This window comes from Mizuhopecten yessoensis, unplaced genomic scaffold, assembly GCF_002113885.1.
Source record: "Mizuhopecten yessoensis strain PY_sf001 unplaced genomic scaffold, ASM211388v2 scaffold716263, whole genome shotgun sequence".
Taxonomy (NCBI): Eukaryota; Metazoa; Mollusca; class Bivalvia; order Pectinida; family Pectinidae; genus Mizuhopecten; species Mizuhopecten yessoensis.
The window spans coordinates 121,523-145,833 of NW_018480029.1; the positions used below are offsets into that span (position 1 = coordinate 121,523).

The 24,311-nt window shown below is 36.5% G+C and overlaps 1 protein-coding gene across 1 annotated transcript in view; it reads left to right on the forward strand.

Annotated features, from left to right (window-relative positions):
* LOC110442421 (mucin-2-like) overlaps positions 1 to 24,311 on the forward strand; it is a 56,098-nt gene that overhangs the window by 26,317 nt on the left and 5,470 nt on the right. The window contains exons 8-14 of the mRNA XM_021486017.1: positions 2,524 to 2,663; positions 4,873 to 4,922; positions 6,617 to 6,725; positions 7,018 to 7,182; positions 11,567 to 11,711; positions 12,342 to 12,458; positions 13,465 to 13,516. Of these exons, the coding sequence (XP_021341692.1) occupies positions 2,524 to 2,663; positions 4,873 to 4,922; positions 6,617 to 6,725; positions 7,018 to 7,182; positions 11,567 to 11,711; positions 12,342 to 12,458; positions 13,465 to 13,516 (778 nt within the window). The remainder of the gene's footprint in view (positions 1 to 2,523; positions 2,664 to 4,872; positions 4,923 to 6,616; positions 6,726 to 7,017; positions 7,183 to 11,566; positions 11,712 to 12,341; positions 12,459 to 13,464; positions 13,517 to 24,311) is intronic.

Genomic DNA, 24,311 nt, shown 5'->3' on the forward strand with positions numbered 1-24,311 from the left:
AACCTGTATCACAGTGTGTTCCTACCTCAGTATGTTAAACCTGTATCACAGTGTGTTCCTACCTCAGTATATTAAACCTGTATCACAGTGTGTTCCTACCTCAGTATGTTACACCTGTATTACAGTGTGTTCCGACCTCAGTATGTTAAACCTGTATCACAGTGTGTTCTTACCTCAGTACGTTTAACCTGTATCACAGTGTGTTCCTACCTCAGTATGTTAAACCTGTATCACTGTGTGTTCCTACCTCAGTATATTAAACCTGTATCCCTACCTCAGTATGTTACACCTGTTATCATAGTGTGTTCCTACCTCAGTATGTTACACCTGTATTACAGTGTGTTCCTACCTCAGTATGCTACACCTGTTATCATAGTGTGTTCCTACCTAAGTATGTTACACTTGTATCACAGTATGTTCCTACCTCAGTATGTTACACCTGTATTACAGTATGTTCCTACCTCAGTATATTAAACCTGTATCACACAGTGTGTTCCTACATCAGTATGCTACACCTGTTATCATATTGTGTTCCTCCCTAAGTATGTTACACCTGCATGCCAGTATGTTCCTACCTCAGTACGTTAAACCTGTATCACAGTGTGTTCCTTCCTCAGTATGTTAAACATGTTATCATAGTGTGTTCCTACCTCAGTATGTTACACCTGTATCACAATTTGTTCCTACCTAAGTACGTTAAACCTGTTTCACAGTTTGTTCCTACCTCAGTATGTTAAACCTGTATCAAAGTGTGTTCCGTCCTCAGTATGTCAAACCTGTATCACAATGTGTTTCTACCTCAGTATGTTACACCTGTTTCACAGTATATTTCTACCTCAATATCCTACACCTGTACTACAGTGTGTTCCTACCTCAGTATGTTACACCTGTATCACAGTGTGTTCCTACCTCAGTATATTAAACCTGTTATCACAGTGTGTTCCTACCTCAGTATGTTAAACCTGTAGTGTGTTCCTACCTCAGTATGTTAAACCTGTATCACAATGTGTTCCTACCTCAGTATGTTAAACCTGTATCACAGTGTGTTCCTTCCTCAGTATGTTACACCTGTGTTACAGTGTGTTCCTACCTCATTATGTTACACCTGTATCACAGTATGTTAATACCTCAGTATGTTACACCTGTATTACAGTGTGTTCCTACCTCAGTATGGTACACCTATATCACAGTGTGTTCTTACCTCAGTATGTTAAACCTGTTATCATAGTGTGTTCCTACTTCAGTATGTTAAACCTGTATCACAGTGTGTTCCCACCTCAGTATGGTAAACATGTATCACAGTGTGTTCCTACCTCATTATCTTTCACCTTTTTCACAGTGTGTTCCTACCTCAGTATGTTACACCTGTTATCACAGTGTGTTCCTACCTCAGTATGTTACACCTGTATCACAGTGTGATCCTACCTCAGTATTCTATACCTGTATCACAGTGTATTCCCACCTTAGTATGTTAAACCTGTATCTCAGTGTGTTCCTACCTCAGCATGTTACACCTGTATCACAATGTGTTCCTACCTCAGTATGTTACACCTGTATCACATTGTGTTCCTGCCTTAGTATGTTAAACCTGTATCACAGTATGTTCCTACCTCAGTATGTTACACCTGTATCACAATGTGTTCCTACCTCAGAATGTTACACCTGTATCACATTGTGTTCCTGCCTTAGTATGTTAAACCTGTATCGCAGTGTGTTCCTACCTCAGTATGTTACACCTCCTGTATCACAGTGTGTTCCTACCTCAGTTTGTTAAACCTGTATCCCAGTGTGTTCCTACCTCAGTATGTTAAACCTGTATCACAGTGTGTTTCTACCTTAGTATGTTACACCTATATCTCAGTTTGTACCTTCCTCAGTATGTTAGCCTTGTCATCACACTGTACTACTTTTACACGCTTACAATTGTTCCTACCTCAGTATGTTACACCTGTATCACCCTGTATTACAGTGTGTTCCTACCTCAGTATGTTAAACCTGTGTATCACAATGTGTTCGTACCTTATTATGTTAAACCTGTATCACAGTGTGTTCTAACCTCAGTACGTTAAACCTGTATCACAGTGTGTTCCTGCCTCAGTATGTTAAACCTGTATCACAGTGTGTTTCTACCTTAGTATGTTACACCTATATCTCAGTTTGTACCTTCCTCAGTATGTTAGCCTTGTCATCACACTGTACTACTTTTACACGCTTACAATTGTTCCTACCTCAGTATGTTACACCTGTATCCCAATGTGTTCCTACCTCAGTATGTTACCCCTGTATCACAATGTGTTCCTACCTCAGTATGTTAAACCTGTGTATCCCAATGTGTTCCTACCTTATTATGTTAAACCTGTATCACAGTGTGTTCCTACCTCAGTATGTTAAACCTGTATCACAGTGTGTTCCTACCTTAGTATGTTACACCTATATCTCAGTTTGTACCTTCCTCAGTATGTTAGCCTTGTCATCACACTGTACTACTTTTACACGCTTACAATTGTTTTGTGTTTGGTGTAGTCTTTCTGGACGTCGCAGTGGACAGAGTCTAAAGTCATTGATGGAAAGGTGGACACCTTTAGCTTACTCTTGAGCTACACATCATGGCATGGAACGGTTAGCCATCCTTGCAGCCATGACCACGCAATGCTGTCTAGCAAGTACGTCATAATGCCTTATTACTGACCTATTCATGTATAAATTATATGCGTATGATGAACTGTAATTAATTTAGTTAATGCATAATGAAATATACAGTTAAATGATGCATCGCTTCCGGTTCTTGGTTTGATTGCGACGACACCAGCATTGATGCTGCCTGAACCGAAACAATATCACCATAAGTGCGTCGTGAGAACAAAAAAGTAAGTATGTTTTTTTCCCCGGTATCATCAATGTTTCATCTTGTGATAGTCAGCTCATATTAATGTTTCTGTTGAAATTTCAGTATAAATAGATGACAAAATGTCAATACCATGTTATGACCCTTAAGTAAATAATTTTATCTCTAATTATAAATTAACGTTAGAAGATATTTACTATAGCAAATACAATCTGATCACAAAATTGCATTATATAGGAAGATGAAAATAGAGATTTTCATTTTAAAACTCAAGACAAGGCTCTGTATGACTAAAAACATTATTTAGATGATCCTGTTGAAAGCATACTAGAGGACAAATAAAGGGGCCGCGGTAGCCAAGTCCTTAAGGCGTCTGTCATTCTGCTACCCCTAGCCCTCCACCACTGGGTCGCGGGTTCGAGACCTATGTGGGGCAGTCGCCAGGTACCGGCCGTTTGTCGGTGGTTTTTCTCCGTGAACTCCGGCTTTCCCCCACCACAAAATCTGGCACGTCCTGAAATGACCACAGCTGTTAATAGGACGTAGTACACAAACACACAAAGGAGAGGACAAATAAACAAATCAAAATCCCCAATAACTACATGACAAACACTGGTTTACTCTGATTATAGATATAAAACCAGTCAAAATAAAAGGCCTTAATGTTTATTTTATATCTGTTCTGGCCCGGTATTTTGTACACTGAATATGATACTTTCTAAGACCCAAAAGTCTTTTAACAAGTGAAAGTCAGACATTAATATGGTGTTTTGATTTCAGCTAATTTTTGTATCAGCTAATTAGTAATGACGCCACAGATATATCATTAATCGACAACCAATTGCATATATAAGTAGAATTAATATCCAATGTGGGTTGTTGATTATAAAAGTTGGTGAAATAGTTGTAACATTATTGAAAAAATAACGTAAAAAAACCCCGTTATTGTACATCTAGAACACCATAACCAAAGACATATACTGTGACCGGATGGAGTAATATACATGATGTCTTCGCATGTTATTGTAATAAGGTAGCACTACAAATTGGCATCGGATCAGCGTTAAATAGACCGATATACCTGGACCAACACAAAATCAAGTATGGCACAATTTTGGGGAACGTCCTGATATAATCTTACCTGATTAAAATTCGCTAACCCTAATGACTAAAGGAGCCATTTTCAAAAAATAAGCATCCCAAGTTGTCACGTTTTATTAAGCAATGACAACTTTCTTGATAAAATTATTTACTGGAAATGATTGTTTTTTTTTTCAAATAAACAAATCTTAAACAAAGAAAATATTTACATGGATATCCTTAAAAAAAGTACGTGGATAATAAGACCAGGGATTCCAGAAGGGTATGCATAGTATCTTTCTTCGACGATACCAGCCATGCAAATCTAGGTCAAATCCAAGAAATGAAACGTCCACATAGCGAGAGCAGTAACAACAAAACCACAAGACACGGTGATGAGCACAATACATCAATCTTTATATCAAACAAAGAAATGCCATAGTTGTGACATGTAAACACTGTACGTAGGGAAAGCAGGGATGTTGCTATCAAGAAAGTGAAAGTTCACGATCGGAATTCGAAGTCGTCCCGTTTGTGGTACATTTTAGCAGTAAGCCTTCTTTTTTGGTAATGGTGCAAGTAAAGATCAAGGAAAGCATCTGAACAGAAGTCAGGCATGACCCTGCTAGGAGGATTAAACGAGAGATGGGATGAATAAATGTATTTTATTTAAACACAGCACATGGAAGATACATAGGTGTAAATGAAGGTTTTCTCTAATTTTTTTACCAGTCCTGATAAACTCATAAATAGATTAAGCCTCATATGAGAAAAAAAAACTTACCAGAAGATTGGTAAAGTTAGTTCCCATAGAAATGCTTGCAGTCTGCTGGAAAATCTCCCCTGCCAACTCAACAAAATTATTGCCAACCAGGAAATCCATCAGTCTCAAAATTTTATCCTCAGTGAATATCCGTGATTTTTACTTTATTATACCTTTGTCACAGGTATGACTTCACATCAGAGACCAATGGAGTGGTGAGCAGCGCATCGACAGGTAGGTACATGTTTATGTACAGGTATGACGTCATCGGTAAATAACTAAATGGCTACGTAAACATGAGATCCATGCCGGATTATTTCTCTTACCAAGATTAGGTATACTCAAATAATTTCCCTGTTTCAGATATTCCTTTCACCTATATTTCACAAATGTATTCCCGTTTTTGCAAGGGGAAAGAGAAACTAGTTTTTTCTATCTAAGGATTAACAGCTCACATGCGCTATTAGCAACCAGGGCCGCCCAATTTGAGTATTGCACAGTATATTGGATTCAGCAAAGCTTAGCCTCATGCTTAGTCGCAAAAGTATTACCCTCGGGTAGGTTTAAGATATCACTGTCAGCTCAGCTCACCATAATCTCAGTATTGCATATTGACAGAGCCAACAGGATTAGAGAAAACTAAGTGTGTATCGCAGTAAATGATTTTTTTTTATAGTGTAACCGAATTATTTAGATAATGTCGCACATGGATCGAACGATCTATTCTTTATGCACAAAATGAACATACATAGCATGCCTCAAACAACCAATACAATCACTAGAAACACATTGTTTCAAACTTACTCCGTTTTTACTCTAGTTTTTTGATAGCCCGACCTTCTAATGCAATGTGACTAAAATCTCGCCGTCCTACGTCATAACGTTGGGAAATACCTTCGGTAACGCGAGATCTCGTCAAGTCATGTGACATTGCTCATGGCCTAATTATCATTAAAAACATGGGTTGTTATAGAAAACGTTAGAAAATACTTTTTGTAATGATCTTTGAAACATGTTATTGATACCACCTAGTGCATAAAGAATAGATCTTTCGATCCATGTGCGACATGTGTGTGAGAGTGACGATTTGTTCCTAAAATATCAGTTTGAGTTGCGCTCCGGGCGCGGGTCGCATATTTCCCGCATATTTTAGAGGGCCGGAGTTCTGACGTTAATCGACGACAGACCGATATGAAAAAAGTCGATAAAACGTCAGAATAATTCGGACTAGGGACCATAGTTCCGAGAGATGAAATGAGTGTCGATGGTGTGTTAATTAAGAAAAGGGTCATATTTTAATCTTTTTATCATATACCGTATAGCAGGACATTTTCGCGTGGACGATGTTTTCGCGATTTCGTGGGTCAATAACGTGATCGCGAAAATACGATCCTCAGAATCTGTGACAGGCGTAAAATTGAGTCGAAATAATACATTTCACTACCGTAATGTTGTCATGAAATAGTAAGCATATTTACCAAGAGGAAAACAATTAGACGTTTGGAAATCATTTGATAGTTTTGTTGATGGTTTGTTTAATAAAATAAACGTAATTGTTGTTACTCAATATGCTTTATTCAAGCCTATTCATTTGACTATAACGCTTTATAATAATGCGAAAATTTTGTTTCTTCACAAGAGTACTAGTAGTTCGCGAAATTATAATCCGCTTAATGTTCTAATTTTTGGTCAAAATCCTAAAACTTAGTCCGCGTTATACGGTACTACACACTGTGAATATTTAAGTGCAACATCAAAACTACATTTACATTTAAATATAAGAAAGCACACAGATCAGTTATATGTCAATTTTTAATATTATCCATATCCTACTTTAAAACATAAAGCAGTTAACCGTCATAACCGTCAATGCAGATATGGCGGTGCTTGTAAAGTCTTTATTTAGTCACGTTACGTGTTCATTTCAGGTATGGTATGGCAGTCTGCGTTGTGTGCCACTTTCACACAGTCAATTATTGAGGAATCATTTGACTACGACATGTATAAAATCATCGCAAGTCATCTGCTCGGCCACAAGTGAGTGTAACTTATAAGTATACTACTTGTATACAAACGTGACGTCATTATTTTCGACCAGAAATGGCAACTTCTTTATTGTGAAATGTACAAATTGAGAGAATAATCTATAATTCAATATGAGAGATTTTTTTTCTCTCACTGTCATATGTTATTTTCATTGTAATGTTCTTTTTTCTATTTTGTTATTTTATAAATATAATGCAGCCATGTTGAAGTTTTTGCAATGATATTTGCTATGAATATCATAGTTTCATGTCATGTCATGACGTCACGGTTTATTGTGTTGTAGTCTTGGAGCAAACCATGACGGGCACCTGAATCCGTGCCTGGAAAGCGACGATAACGTCATGGCGCCCTTTATTGGTCTAGGTCCTAGTTCAGCGAGGGATAATCAATGGAAATTTTCAAGCTGTTCTGTCACATACTTCGAAGAATACGTCGCAAAACTAAATATGTGAGTCTAACAAAAGTACGAATTACAAAACAACGTTACCCGAATTATCAAGACACTTGTTAAGGGCAATAACACACAGGAGTAGGTGAATTATTGGTCACATGTATTATACAGCATACATATAGATATAGGACATGTTTAAAGTGTAAACACGAACAAGCAATATAAAGATATGATACAATTTCCACGGTACAAACACGAAATAAGGGACACAGTGACACAGCAAACATGAACCCCAAAAATAGGACTAGTATACATTGTATATATTTACATTTGCATGGCATTGTCACTATAAAGCCTCTTTGAAAGCTGTGTCGTTGATATGACTTTAATTACCATGCAGCACGAGACACGATTCTTAGCGTATTGATACATCACTGACCGGAACTACAATATCCAATGTAAGTAAACATGACGGCTGCTGAAATATCGCTGGGTATTGTGAGATTTGACAATGTCATTGTACATTTATATGTAAAAGAAAAAAGTAAATAAAAAATACTTTTATTACAACAAAAACAAGACTAAGGTCTGCAATATCGTACAAAATGCAGATCGCTAGCATGCATTATGTTGTTTGCTTGCAAAGTTGTGTCATTCAAATAGATCATAAATACCATACAAAAACAGTTCAATGCTTAAATATTTACAGCCATTATACAAATATCAAAATTAAATATATAAATGCATGTAGCTCTCTTTATCACTCTTAAAACATGTACTAGGACACTCTAACATAGCTTTACACTCTTACCCAGCTGTACTGTGACTTTCTTACACAGGTTTACACTCTTACCTAGGTGTACTGTGACAGTCCTACATAGGTTTACACTCTTACATAGCTGTACTGTGACAGTCCTACATAGGTTTACACTCTTACATAGCTGTGCTGTGACAGTCCTTCATAGGTTTACATTATTACATAGCTGTACTGTGACTTTCTTACACAGGTTTACACTCTTACCTAGGTGTACTGTGACAGTCCTACATAGGTTTACACCCTTACATAGGTGTACTGTGACAGTCCTTCATAGGTTTACATTATTACATAGCTGTACTGTGACAGTCCTACATAGGTTTACACTCTTACATAGCTGTGCTGTGACAGTCCTACATAGGTTTACACTCTTACATACCTGTACTGTGACAGTCTTACATAGGTTTACACCCTTACATAGGTGTACTGTGACAGTCTTACATTGGTTTACACTCTTACATAGCTGTGCTGTGACATTCTTACACAGGTTAACAATCTTACATAGCCATACTGTGACAGTCCTACATAGGTTTACACCATAACATAGCTGTACTATGACAATCTGACATAGGTTTGCACTCTTACATAATTGTACTGTGACAGACTTACATATGTTTACACTCTTACATAGCTGTGCTGTGTCATTATAACATAGGTTTACACTCATACATAGCTGTGCTGTGACAGTCTTACACAGGTTTACAATCTTACATAGCTGTGATGTGACAGTCTTACATAGGTTTACCCTCTTACATAACTGTGCTGTGTCACTATAACATAGGTTTACACTCTTACATAGCTGTACTGTGACAGTCTTACATAGGTTAACACTCTTATATAGCTGTGAGGTGACAGTCTTACATAGGTTTACACTCTCACATAGCTGTATTGGGACAATCTTAAATAGGTTTACACTCAAATAGTTGTACTGTGACAGTCTTACATCTGTTTACACTCTTACATAGCTGTATTGTGACAGTCTTACATAGGTTTACACTCTTACATAGCTGTACTGTGACAGTCTTACATATGTTTACACTTTTACATAGCTGTATTGTGACAGTCTTACATATGTTTACACTCTTACATAGCTGTATTGTGACAGTCTTACATAGGTTTACACTCTTACATAGCTATACTGTGACAGTCTTACATAGGTTTACACTCTCACATAGCTGTACTGTGACAGTCTTAAATAGGTTTACACTCTTACATAGCTGTACTGTGACAGTCTTACACATGTTTACACTCTTACATAGCTGTACTATGACAGTCTTACATAGGTGTACACTTTTACCTAGCTGTAATGGGACAATCTTAAATAGGTTTACACTCTCACATAGCTGTGCTCTGACAGTCTGACATAGGTTTACAATCTTTATAGCTGTGCTGTGACAGTCCTACATAGGTTTACACTCTTACATAACTGTGTTGTGTCACTCCAACATATGTTTACACTCGTACATAGCTGTGCTGTGACAGTCTTACATAGGTTTACACTCTTACATAACTGTGCTGTGACAGTAATACATAGGTTTACAATCTTACATAACTGTACTGTGACAGTCCTACATAGGTTTACACTCTTACACAGCTGTGAGGTGACAGTCTTACATAGGTTTACACTCTCACATAGCTGTATTGGGACAATCTTAAATAGGTTTACACTCACATAGCTGTGCTGTGACAGTCTTACATAGGGTTACACTCTTACCTAGCTATACTGTGACAGTCTTACAAAAGGTTTCCACTCTTACATTGCTTTGCCGTGACAGTCTTACATAGGTTTCCACTCTTAAATAGCTGTACTGTGACAGTCATAAATATGGTTACACTCTTAAATAGCTGTATTGTTACAGTCTTACATAGGTTTACACTCTTGCATAGCTGTACTGTGACAGTCTTACAAAAGGTTTACAGTCTTACATTGCTTTACCGTGAAAGTCTTACATAGGTTTACACTATAACATAGCTGTACTGCAACAGTCTTACATAGGTTTACACTCTTAAATAGCTGTACTGTGACAGTCTTACATAGGGTTGCACTCTTACATAGCTATACTGTGACAGTCTTACATAGGTTTACACTCTTACATAGCTGTACTGTGACAGTCATACATCGGTTTACACTCTTAAATAGCTGTATTGTGACAGTCTTACATAGGTTTACACTATAACATAGCTGTACTGCAACAGTCTTACATAGGTTTACACTCTTAAATAGCTGTACTATGACAGTCTTACATAGGTTTACACTCTTACATAGCTGTGCTGTGACAGTCTTAAATATGTTTACACTCTTACATAGCTGTACTGTGACAGTCTTACACATGTTTACACTCTTACATAGCTGTACTATGACAGTCTTACATAGGTTTACACTTTTACCTAGCTGTATTGGGACAATCTTACATAGGTTTACACTCTCACATAGCTGTGCTGTGACAGTCTTACATAGGGTTACACTCTTACATAGCTATACTGTGACAGTCTTACATAGGTTTACACTCTTACATAGCTGTACTGTGACAGTCTTACATAGGTTTACACTCTTACATAGCTGTACTGTGACATTCTTACATAGGTTTACACTCTTAAATAGCTGTACTGTGAGTCTTACATAAGTTTACACTCTTAAATAGCTGTATTGTGACAGTCTAACATAGATCTATACTCTTAAATACCTGTATTGTGACAGTCATAAATATGGTTACACTCTTAAATAGCTGTATTTTGACAGTCATACATAGGTTTACACTCTTACATAGCTGTACTGTGACAGTCTGAAATAGGTTAACAGTCTTACATAGCTACACTATGACAGCCTTACATAGGTTTACATTCTTAAATAGCTGTACTGTGACAGTCTTACATAGGTTTACAGTCTTAAATAGCTACACTATGACAGCCTTACATAGGTTTACACTCTTAAATAGCTGTATTGTGACAGTCTTACATAGGTTTATACTCTTAAATAGCTGTATTGTGACAGTCATTTATATGTTTGCACTCTTAAATAGCTGTATTGTGACAGTCATACATAGGTTTACACTCTTAAATAGCTGTATTGTGACAGTCTTACATAGGTTTACACTATAACATAGCTGTACTGCAACAGTCTTACATAGGTTTACACTCTTAAATAGCTGTACTATGACAGTCTTACATAGGTTTACACTCTTACATAGCTGTACTGTGACAGTCTTAAATATGTTTACACTCTTACATAGCTGTACTCTGACAGTCTTACACATGTTTACACTCTTACATAGCTGTACTATGACAGTCTTACATAGGTTTACACTCTTACATAGCTGTACTGTGACAGTCATAAATATGGTTACACTCTTAAATAGCTGTATTTTGACAGTCATACATAGGTTTACACTTTTACCTAGCTGTATTGGGACAATCTTACATAGGTTTACACTCTTACATAGCTGTACTGTGACAGTCTTAAATTACTTTTTCGCATAGCCGTAGTATGATATTCTGGCAATGGTGTTTCATTTTAAGGTTTAAACTCTACAAAAGTATTCGACACTTTATAATTTTTAGCCTAACATATTTTCATACACAATATTAAATTGTTAAATGTATGCCATGAAACCACGTTTTGATTTTTAGAGAAAATAATAACTGTCTGTTGACTCTGAGTAACGATCACGACCCGACGGCCTTGTACCCATTTGACCAGGAGATTCCGGGTCAGGTGATTCCAGTTGATCAACAGTGCAAGCGACTGGAAGGAGAAAAATCCTACTTGTGCAGGGTAAGGTTGTGGCTATACTTGTAACACTTTGTGTGATGGGGTTTAAGCGTCGTCTTTATAAAGGGTAAACGCAATCATCCACTAATCCTCGACATCCAATGCTTCCGCTCTAAATGTTCTTTCAATTAACATATTTTCTCTACACCCCTGGAATATAATGATAAAATCGAGGGCTCTTCACGCGATGCTATAATGTTTTAATGTAAAGGAAATGCGATGCAGCGTACCAGTAAAATCGACCTGCTTAGAAGTTGGATGTTGCTCTTGAAAGGGCAGCTATCATGAATATTAAAATCGCGGGCTCTGTATGGGATACAGATGATACAATATAGCTTCTCTGGTGTCTTTGAAGAAAAGAAATTGCGCAGCAACATAACGGTAAAATCGACAAGCTTTGGAGTTGGATGTTGCTCTTGAAAGAACAGGTATTAGCCTACCCGTGGGTCAGAGTTAATACCTTAAACCAAGCAAGTAGCTTGTACCTCGAGCCTTTGATATTGTCATGAATAATCCTAATGTTTCAAAGAAGATACATACACTGTATGTTGAGAGCGGAGCACTTGGATTTCGAGGCTGACGTCGACTAATTTACATAGATTTGAATGTGAATCTTGCACTTTTTTTTTTCAGAAATCTTACAGAGACGATTATTCTGACATGTGCTTTGAGATGTGGTGTGCTATACCTGATAGCACAGGTTGCCGAAATTATACCGCTGCTACCGGAACCACGTGTGGAAATCAGAAGGTAATACATTTATTTATCCCATAACTGACCCATTTTACTTTGGCATACGGCCATGTCATAAATATGGTATCAAACACATGTATTAATCCTATAGGTGCTGTGATTTGTTAAACCCATGGGAACATATTCCTACGCAACTACCGGTACTACTTTTATTAAGTTTGCCACATGATATAGTTACTGTTATTTAAATGAATTTAAAATGCTTTTGTCATGATTTCACGCTGCATTCAAAACGATTCATTATTGAAATAAACAAAATGAAACTACTTTGTACTGCGCGGAACGACAATGACTATGATCGGAGTACTTTGGTGTTTGACCGATATAGAATCAGCTGATAACACATATATAGGATCTTATATCAGTTTCCATTTCATATTAGATTTAAGAAACGAGCCTCTGGCAAGCTTAAATGAAAAAATCGTGACGAGTTTCATAAATTTCATATAAAATGAAAACGAGTTTAAGACCCTTTTATCACAAAATCAAGATTTATGGCATTTATTCGTGGAGAACGACAATTTTCATGCAACTTTGAAATGTAAAAAGCCGCAGTTTTAACTCCAGTGCATACGTCTGTGACGTCATGCACTGGTTCTAGGCTTGGAGTCACAATTGAAACAATCGAAACTTACAACCAAGCACAGGACTGATAGATCATATTACATTGGTTATTTCGCAAAAAAAATACGACATGGTTATATTCACTGGATAACACAATACATTTTGTGATGAAATAGTTCTTTTTTCAAATTATGAATGTTATGTGATTTAAAAAAGTCTTTCATTCGTGTTCATGTCATATTGAAATTATTAAACGATAATTTCAACAAAGCAGGTTTGTTTTTGTCTAGAATCCAAGTTTTTCACTGTGTACCTTTCCAAACTCATTTTCCGATGGTTCTCCCAATGTTCGTTACAATTCAGCATCACATAACTTAGTAAATTATGAGGTGTTAAACCTACATTGCTGATGTATAGAAAGTGTCTCGCTTTGTTTCAGTGGTGTTATCAAGGTTACTGTGTCGCTAATTCCTCGGCGCCCGTCGTCAGTGGTATGTATGCTACTAATATATGTGTTTTTATGACACAAGTTTTGGGTTGTTTTTGGGTTTTGCTAACGCCAAATAGAAATGTTTTAAATTCTTTGTTATATTTTCATTTGATGCCTTTCTATATCCGTTCTATGAGGAGGTTCAGTCATGAGGGTATAACCGCAACTGCTATTTCTAGCGTATGAATACATAGCCTGAACACTATTGCTACGATTGCATAACTTCACGCTCGGAAAATAGTTCCTAAAAAACGTTATCAAAACATTCCCGGCATTTAAATAAACTCTATTGAAGTATATTCATTTCGCTCATTTCCAACATTATTTATTTTCTTTTAATCAAAAATAAATTTGTTTTAAATATGGTAACTTGATGTTATCTTTCGATTTCGCACGTTACAATGTCAGGTGTTCCTAAGTTATTGTTCTAGTTTTTTTTATCTAGCTTCGGCGATAACGACGGGAAATTTTGAATTGTAAGGAAAAGTATCAATATCAATTGAATATTTTTCATATAAAAAACGAAAATATAAGAAATAAACTGCATAGATGATGCATACCTACTGGTATGACCGCTTCATGAGTCACAAACAACAGAGCACCGCTCAGTTTTTCTGCGACACATGTTGCAGTTACACTAGTAGACCTGTGACATTTATATCGTTTATCGCTATAAATGATCTGCCATGCGTTTTCCTGTTCTCTTTAAATATGATAAGCGCTAATTCGGAAAATATACCTATATGCAGGGGCCCGCGGTGGCCAAGTGGTTAAGGCGTCTGATATTCTGCTATCACTAGCCCTGCATCACGTGGGGCAGTCGTCAGGTACTGGCTGTAGGTCGGTGGTTTTTCTCCGGGAACTCCGGCTTTCCTCGAACACCAAAATCTGACACGACCTTAAATGACCATAGTTGTAAATAGGACGTAAAACACAAACAAACCAAACAAACCTAACTGTATATTTGTGTGGCTACCTCCCTTCCTGAAACATCAGTTATAGCAATATGTCACGAAGTTTTTTAATGTAAATTAGTCGGGGGTTTTATTTTCAAACGTGTCACAAATGTTGGTGTACATTTCAAATAGGTGTGTCATCAATGAAACCAATATTACGATTCATTACTTCTCCTCGTAACTCGTTTGGAAAAGCAGAGGACGTCAACCCTTCCGGAACACCTGGTCTAAATTCTCCTCGTAACATTGTTTGAAAAGAAATGAAAAACAGTGATTAAATCTTTAAATCTCGATGTTCTCGATGTGAGGACGTGACATAACGTGGATTCAACTTACAAATTACATGGCGGGTGTCTTCAACTTGCAAATTACATGGCGGGTGTCTTCGATGAAGCAGACGATGTCTTCCCTTCCGGAACACCTGGTCTAGATTGTCCTTGTACTTTTTCAAGAGTCTACCTGGGAATCTTTCTTTTGTTCATGTTTTGCCCTAGTTTTATCGATTTTGAGGTCAAAATGTGGTTTTATTGCCACTTCGGTATTCTCTTAGATGATGTCTTGGTTGATAATACCCCTATTGTATCATGTATTAGCCTGGCTATATAAATCGTGATCTTATAAAGGCTAATACAGCAAATAACTCTCATGGACTGAAAAGTACTCTGAATTTTTAAAAATAAGCCTCGATCTATGACGATTAGTGATAACTACTGGTATCTCACATCTGCAAAATTCCGCTGTCAGGTGTGCGCTGCAAACGATTGATTTTGTAACAAATAAGAAATTGAAGGTGTCATTTTCTTATTTTTGTCGTAAATAAATGTTTTTAATTAATTATATTTTCTTGTTTCACACGAGTTACTCGACAAGTATAAAAAGATACGAAAATAAGAATACAATTGTATTATTTTCTGTTCTTAAATTTCCAGTAACTAAATGACGTTGAGACTGAATGTAAAAGTTTCATTGTTACTTAACTTAATGAATAAATATTCCTTTAGATGAGTCTCGGCGTATGCTTTTTATTCAGTCATTTTGAACATCTTTCATAAATTCTATCAAACGAGTTTGGAAACTTCTCTCATTTCATCTTTTCATATAATTTCGATCTCACCCTTTAATTTCAGACCTATGTCCCCATGGTGACAGCCCTGTGTTAACACTAGGTTCTGACAACCTTTCGTGTACTACCTTGTTCGAGAGATACAGTAAAGGCAGTATCTGTCCTCAATAAAAATTTAGCTGCTGTGCGACATGTGAGGCTGCTTATACGTCAATACCTGGTAAGTATTGTTACAGTCCCGGCATAGAAATTGTACAAACAAAGTTTGTTAAAAGACTATTGAGAGTAAAGCAATCAACTTCAAACTTGGCTGTTCTGGGTGAATTAGGGAGACATCCCATGTGTGTTGTTTATTATAAAAAGTGTATAAAGTATTGGTTTAATATTTTAAGTATGGACTCCTCTAGATATCCACGAAGGTGCTATGATATGTTAGTAAATTTACACAATGCTGGAAGAGTAACTTGGGCTACAAATATTAGAGATCTATTGTACAAATATGGATTTCATTATGTATGGATATATCATGAAGTTGGCGATGTAAATAGTTTTATGAGACTGTTTACCCAAAGAGTAAAAGACACTTGTATGCAAGAATGGGATTTTGGAATAAATAACTCTAATAAACTGAATTTTTACTCGGATGTCAAAACTTTAATTGAACCCGAACGATACTTATATTGTATTACAAATAAGTCTCATAAAATTGCTCTAACCAGGCTGCGTGTATCCAGTCATGAATTATTTATTGAAAAAGGTCGTGAACTAAAAATTCCAAGGGAAGAAAGATTATGTAATTACTGTTTATATACAAACAATACAAGACTCATTGAAGATGAATATCATTTTTTATTACACTGTCCATTATATGAACATATAAGACAAATGTGTGCATTGGAAAACTATGTTGAAGCAAAATATATGTTAATAACTGGAAATGAAGATAAATTAAGAAATGTTGCTAAATTTGTATATTTAGCTTTTGAAGCAAGATCAAATTATATTATATCTGTGACATCACAAATTTAGTATTATTAAATCGGAAGTCAGTGCTATATATTAGTAAATTGTACGTTATAAGGTACTTTGCAGAAATTGTTTTTGATGTAAAAATTGTGTGAATATGGTTATTATGTACTGTGCAAATTGTACTATGGGCTAGTTGGCCTTGAAATACTTAATAAAATATCTTGAACTTGAACTTGAACCTGGTAAGTATCGTACGGAGTTTACCCGGGGTTAGGTGGATGAAGTCGATACCTTTTATGTTTTTTATGACGTCATTTCCGGGGGTGCGACGTTTACCTCATGTTCTCTTGATGTCATCGAGTTTTCCATTGGTGAAAAAAAACGTAATTTAGCCGGCGGGCTAGTTTTCATGACGTCATCGAATTTTCGGCTTATTGTTAGAGTATGTTATCAAGCAGACGGATTAGTATTATCGTGTTAATATATCAAATTATTTAGATCACTATGTTGCCGTTTTTTGGGGAAAGGACCTGTTACAGGAACAAAAAAAAATTGCCCACAAAGAAACTTAACCATTACTGGGTTATGTTTGTAGCTCCCTAAGACACGACCCATGAGATATTTTTTAAAAATTAAAAAGGTCCCCTAGGCCTGTGCTATGAACTATTTAGTGCCGCCTTCCAAAGGTATACGACAGGGTTCACTTTTTTGTCCAAAAAACTATCAAAACAATGTTTTACGCTACCAAATAATATTATATTATTTAAAATAGGATCTGCTGCAAATTATGAACTCAAATATGTAACAAAACATTGCATAATACATGTAAAAAAGTTGTAAAATCTTAAACTCTAAAAATGTTGATATTTCATACACTTTTTTGCTACATCAATTGTTTTACGGAAGTAAAACACCAATTTCCGGTTCTTGTACACCAAAAATCTTTTAATATTATTTGGTGCATTATGTGAAGATACGATAGTGAAAATTTCAGAAAATTTGAGAACCGGTAAATTTGTCATATAAATGTCAAATTGTAGCAACGTCTATTTCCAAATAAAATCCAACAACCTTATGACCTATAGTCATATTTGATAATTTAACAATACGTCGCACCAATTTATTATCGCAACTGATCAAATTTTCATCAATAAGGTCTGCTGCTCATGATGAGCCCAACTATAAAGCTAGATGTTGCAAAATAAAAAAGTTATGCAGTCTCACACACACCAAAGTTTAGTATGTTATGTACATTTTTAGTTGTTTCGCATCTTTACGGAAGTGATAGACATATTTCCGGTTTTTGTACACCAACATACTTTTGATATTATTTGGCACATTATGCTGACTGACGATAGTAGAAAATTCGAAAAAATCGGTAGCCGTTAAATGTGTCATCTTAAGGATAATATGTTGCATGACCAATGTCAAAATAAATCTTCAGTAACTACAGAACAATGCAATTATTTCATAATTAACCCAAAATCATCAAGGTGGATGATATGGTTTATAGTAGATTCTAACACGATTCGTTTGCAACGCGTGTTTTGATTGGAAACGGACCATGTTCTAATCTGCGATAGAATCATGATCAATCGTGATAAGCTCCTCCCATCGCACTTAAGCCACGCCCCGTTTCTAACCAAAACAATATGGCGTCAAGCTCGCCTCTTAGCGAAATCCCGCTGATAAGGCTAGTAGGCACCAGAACAGAAACGACCGATGAAATGCATTTGTTGAATGAATTAAAAAGTAAAAATAACCCATTCCTTGTTCTTACCTCCATTTATTACTGAAACGTTCGTTCCATCCGTGTGAAGGCATCTATTTAGATCCGAAATCAAATCAACCATATCACATGTGTCGTATGCATTTACACAAAACTCTTCAAAAATCTATTCAAATATTCACCGATTTTGTCGATAAGCACCGATTGGTATGCATACTGACATGGAAATGTAAGAACTTGTTCAATATTAATCCGAATGTGTCGTATAAACTTTGGTAACAGGACGTTCACGAACAATCCAAATATTCCGCCTCGTCAACATACAGATCGAGCTCTATCGGTCTCGAGTTCAAACACAAATTTCATGTTCTAATCGCCAGTATAGCCACTCAAAACAACGTACTATCCCCTAATTCTAACACGATTCGTTGGCAACGCGTCTTTTGATTGGAAACGGACCATGTTCTAATCTGCGATAGAATCATGATCAATCGTGATAAGCTCCTCCCATCGCATTTAAGCCGCGCCCCGTTTCTAACCAAAACAAGCCGAAGTCAAACTCGCCTCTTAGCGAAATCCCGCTGATAAGGCTAGTAGGCAACAGAACAGAAACGACCGATGAAATCATTAATGTATAATTTGTTGAATGAATTAAAAAGTACACATTCCTTGTTTACTACAGAAACGTTCGTTCCATACGTGTGAAGGCATCTTTTTAGACCCGAAATCAAATGAAACATTTCACATGTGTCGTATGCATAAACACAAAACTCTTCACAAATCTATACAACTAATCAACGATTTTGTCGATAAGCACAGATTGGTATGCATACTGACATGGAAATTTAAGAACTTGGTCAATATTAATCCAAATGTGTCGTATAAACTTTGGTAACAGGACGTTCACGAACAATCCAAATATTCCGCCTCGTCAACATACAGATCGAGCGCTCGCCAGTATGGGCGGGGCCAAATGACCGACTTTTGAAAGCTTCTTTCCGATTGGTCAGACCGCTGCAGAATGTCACGTCGCCAGTTCAGGTCACAAAGTATTTTACTATGTACATTTAAACAAGGAAATACAATGTTTCTAAACATATTAGCGTGGTATATTTGTTAAGGTGTGTTAGAATGGCGATAGAACGTTGTTTTTCGTGTCTATACTGGCGATTAGAACATGAAATTTGGTTTAAACTCTCGACCTATCGGTCTCGAGTTCAAACACAAATTTCATGTTCTAATCGCCAGTATAGCCACTCAAAACAACGTACTATCCCCTAAGTATGACTGTTTAACTAATCTAGGTGGTTAAAGGGGGCATAAAGCAAAACAATTTGTCAGAACATTTGGTGTACCAGTATATTATGTTGAAGCTATGCTAGCCCATACAATTGTTTCTTTTTAGGAGAGTTATAGTTTCCAATTCATGGATTGTTGTATTTACTGGGTTTTTTTCTTAATTTGACAACACATAGTCAAAATTGGTCATTCAAAACATTTTTTTTTGAATTTCTGCTTTCTCAGTTCAATCTTAGGTCTTATTATTTTTCATACTATTCCCGACAAGTGATTTGCCAGAAGTGCATCACGTGTCCACCGATAAAAGCCGATATTGACTTGGAGCGCGTGATTTTTGTTGAAGGACTGGGTGTTTATAAAAATAGAATTATGACGTGTCTCCAAACAATGCACCGTCCCACTTCCGAAGCTTTTTTATTTATTTTTTTCAGATTTCTTACATTACTAATTGTAGCCTTTAACTTCGGTCAATACCTAGATTTATCAACCTGAGAAAAGATATATTGACCTCGGACTGCGTCCTCGGTCAATATATCTTTTCTCGGGTTGATAAATCCAGGTATCGACCTCAGCCGAAGGCTATAATTGAATAAAGTTTCTTTTTTGAATGCATTCACAATATACAGTCTCTGAATTTGCGAGCTTTAGGCTGGAGCGTTTTAGTATATGTTAAATGTGCATAGTATCCTAGATAATACAGTATTGATGCGACATGAGTCTTTCCTGCAGGACACACACAATAGTATGCCTTGACAGGATCCTCTGATGCCTGTAGGTCAAACTCTATCCAGACTTTGTATTTTGCCTGCGACCTGTGGCGAGAATGTAATTGGCCTCGCAGAAGGTCATCAGCATGTTGGTTCAACCATATCTCATAATCACCCCCATCTGTCTGATGTTCTGTGATATAGCCAGGTGCCAGCTTCAGCTGATATGTACCACAAGCCAAAGTCGCATTAACCTGTGGTTATTGAAGATTTATTTTGACATTGGTCATACGACATATTATCCTTAAGATGACACATTTACCGACTACCGATTTTTTCGAAATTTCTGCTATCATCAGTCAGCATAATGTACCAAATAATATCCAAAGTATGTTGGTGTACAAAAACCGGAAATATGTCTATCACTTCCGTAAAGATGCGAAACAACTAAAAATGTACATAACATACTAAACTTTTATGTGTGTGAAACTGCATAACTTTTTTTATCTAGCTTTATAGTTGGGCTCATCATGAGCAGCAGACCCTATTGATGAAAATTTGATCAGTTGCGATAATAAATTGGTGCGACGTATTGTTAAATTATCAAATATGACTATAGGTCATAAGGTTGTTGGATTTTATTTTGAAATAGACGTTGCTACAATTTGACATGTATATGACACATTTAACGGTTCTCAAATTTTCTGAAATTTTCACTATCGTATCTCAACATAATGCACCAAATAATATTAAAAGTTTTTTGGTGTATAAGAACCAGAAATTGGTGTTTTACTTCCGTAAAACAATTGATGTAGCAAAAAAGTGTATGAAAATTCCAACATTTTTTGAGTTTAAGATTTAACAACTTTTTTATTATGCAATGTTTTGCTACATATTTGAGTTCATAATTTGCAGCAGATCCTATTTTAAATAATATAATATTATTTGGTAGCATAAAACATTGTTTTGATAGTTTTTTGGACAAAAAAGTGTACCCTGTCGTATACCTTTGGAAGGCGGCACTAAATGGTTCATAGCACAGGCCCTGGGGACCTTTTTAATTTTTAAAAAATATCTCATGGGTCGTGTCTTAGGGAGCTACAAATATAACCCAGTAATGGTTAAATTGCTATGTGGGCAAAATCCTTTTGTTCCTGTAACAGGTCCTTTGTTCGGATCTTGAGATTTTAAATGCATTTCCAGTCGCATACAATTTCTATAAATAGTAACAATCTGTAAAAACCAGATTTGTCGTATTTATGAAGACGCAAAAAGACCGGTAAAACAATGTGCGGGTTACGTTTGATTTAACATTTGCGCATACGCAGAGAGCCCTAAATAAACTGTGAATATTTTTATGATGGAACACTCGTGACTGACTGATAACTCGACATGTGTAACTGATTACACGACATGTCTGACTGATAACACGACATGTGTAATTTAGATCATTTCTGACTGATAACACGATAAGTGTAATTTAGATCATGTCTGACTGATAACACGACATGTTTAATTTAGATCATGTCTGACTGATACCTCGACATATGTAATTTAGATAATGTCTGACTGATAACACGACATATGTAACATAGATCATGTCTGACTGATAACATGACATATGTAACTTAGATCATGTCTGACAGATTACACAACATGTGTAACTAAGATCATGTCTGACTGATACCACGACATGTGTAACGTAGATCATGTCTGACTGATAACACGACTTGTGTAACTAATTACACGACATGTGTGACTTAGATCATGTCTGACGGATAACACGACATATATACATGTAACTTAGATCAAGTCTGACTGATAACTCGACATATGTACCTGAGATCATGTCTGACTGATACCTCGACATATGTTACTTAGTTCGTGTCTGACTGATAACTCGACATGTGTAACTGATTACACGACATGTGTAACTTAGATCATGACTGACTGAAACACTCGTGACTGACTGATAACTCGACATGTGTAACTGATTACACGACATGTGTAACTTAGATCATGACTGACTGAAACACTCGTGACTGACTGATAACTCGACATGTGTAACTGATTACACGACATGTGTGACTTAAATCATGTCTGACGGATAACACGACATATATACATGTAACTTAGCTCAAGTCTGACTGATAACTCGACATATGTACCTGAGATCATGTCTGACTGATACCTCGACATATGTTACTTAGTTCGTGTCTGACTGATAACTCGACATGTGTTACTGATTACACGACATGTGTAACTTAGATCATGACTGAGTGATAACACGACATGAGTAACTTAGATCATGACTGACTGATAACACGTCATGTGTAACGCAGATTATGCCTGACTGATTACACGACATATGTAACTGATAACACGCCATGCGTAACTTAGATCATGACTGACTGATAACACGACATGTTTAACTTGGATCATGACTACCTCGACATATGTAATTTAGATAATGTCTGACTGATAACACGACATATGTAACATAGATCATGTCTGACTGATAACATGACATATGTAACTTAGATCATGTCTGACTGATTACACAACATGTGTAATTTAGATCATTTCTGACTGATAACACGACATTTGTAACTTAGATCATGTCTGACTGATTACACAACATGTGTAATTTAGATCATTTCTGACTGATAACACGACATTTGTAACTTAGATCATGTCTGATTGATAACACGACATGTGTAACTGATTACACGACATTTGTAACTTAGATCATGACTGAGTGATAACACGACATGAGTAACTTAGATCATGACTGACTGATAACACGTCATGTGTAACTCAGATTATGCCTGACTGATTACACGACATATGTAACTGATAACACGACATGTGTAACTTAGATCATGTCTGACTGATAACACGACTTGTGTAACTGATTACACGACATGTGTGACTTAGATCATGTCTGACGGATAACACGACATATGTACATGTAACTTAGATCATGTCTGACTGATAACTCGACATGTGTAACTGATTACACGACATGTGTAACCTAGATCATGACTGACTGATAACACGACATGTTTAACTTGGATCATGACTGACTGAAAACACGACATGTGTAACTGATTACACGACATATGCACACGTTACTTAGATCATGTTTGACTGATAACACGACATGTGTTACTTAGATCATGTCTGACTGATAACACGACATATGTTATTTAGATGATGTCTGACTTATAACACGACATGTGTAATTTAGATCGTGTCTGACTGATAACACAACATGTGTAACTAAGATCATGTCTGACTGATACCACGACATGTGTAACCTAGATCATGTCTGACTGATAACACGACTTGTGTAACTAATTACACGACATGTGTGAGTTAGAACATGTCTGACGGATAACACGACATATATACATGTAACTTAGCTCAAGTCTGACTGATAACTCGACATATGTACCTGAGATCATGTCTGACTGGTACCTCGACAAATGTTACTTAGTTAGTGTCTGACTGATAACTCGACATGTGTAACTGATTACACGACATGTGTAACCTAGATCATGACTGACTGATAACACGACATGTTTAACTTGGATCATGACTGACTGAAAACACGACATGTGTAACTGATTACACGACATGTGTGACTTAGATCATGCCTGACTGATAACACGACATATGTACATGTTACTTAGATCATGTCTGACTGATAACTCGACATGTGTAACTGATTACACGACATGTGTAACCTAGATCATGACTGACTGATAACACGACATGTGTAACGTAGATCATGTCTGACTGATAACACGACTTGTGTAACTAATTACACGACATGTGTGACTTAGATCATGTCTGACTGATAACACGACATGTGTAACTTAGATCATGACTGACTGATAACACGTCATGTGTAACTCAGATTATGCCTGACTGATTACACGACATATGTAACTGATAACACGACATGTGTAACTTAGACCATGACTGACTGATAACACGACATGTGTAACCTAGATCATGACTGACTGATAACACGACATATGTAACTGATTACACGACATGTGTAACTA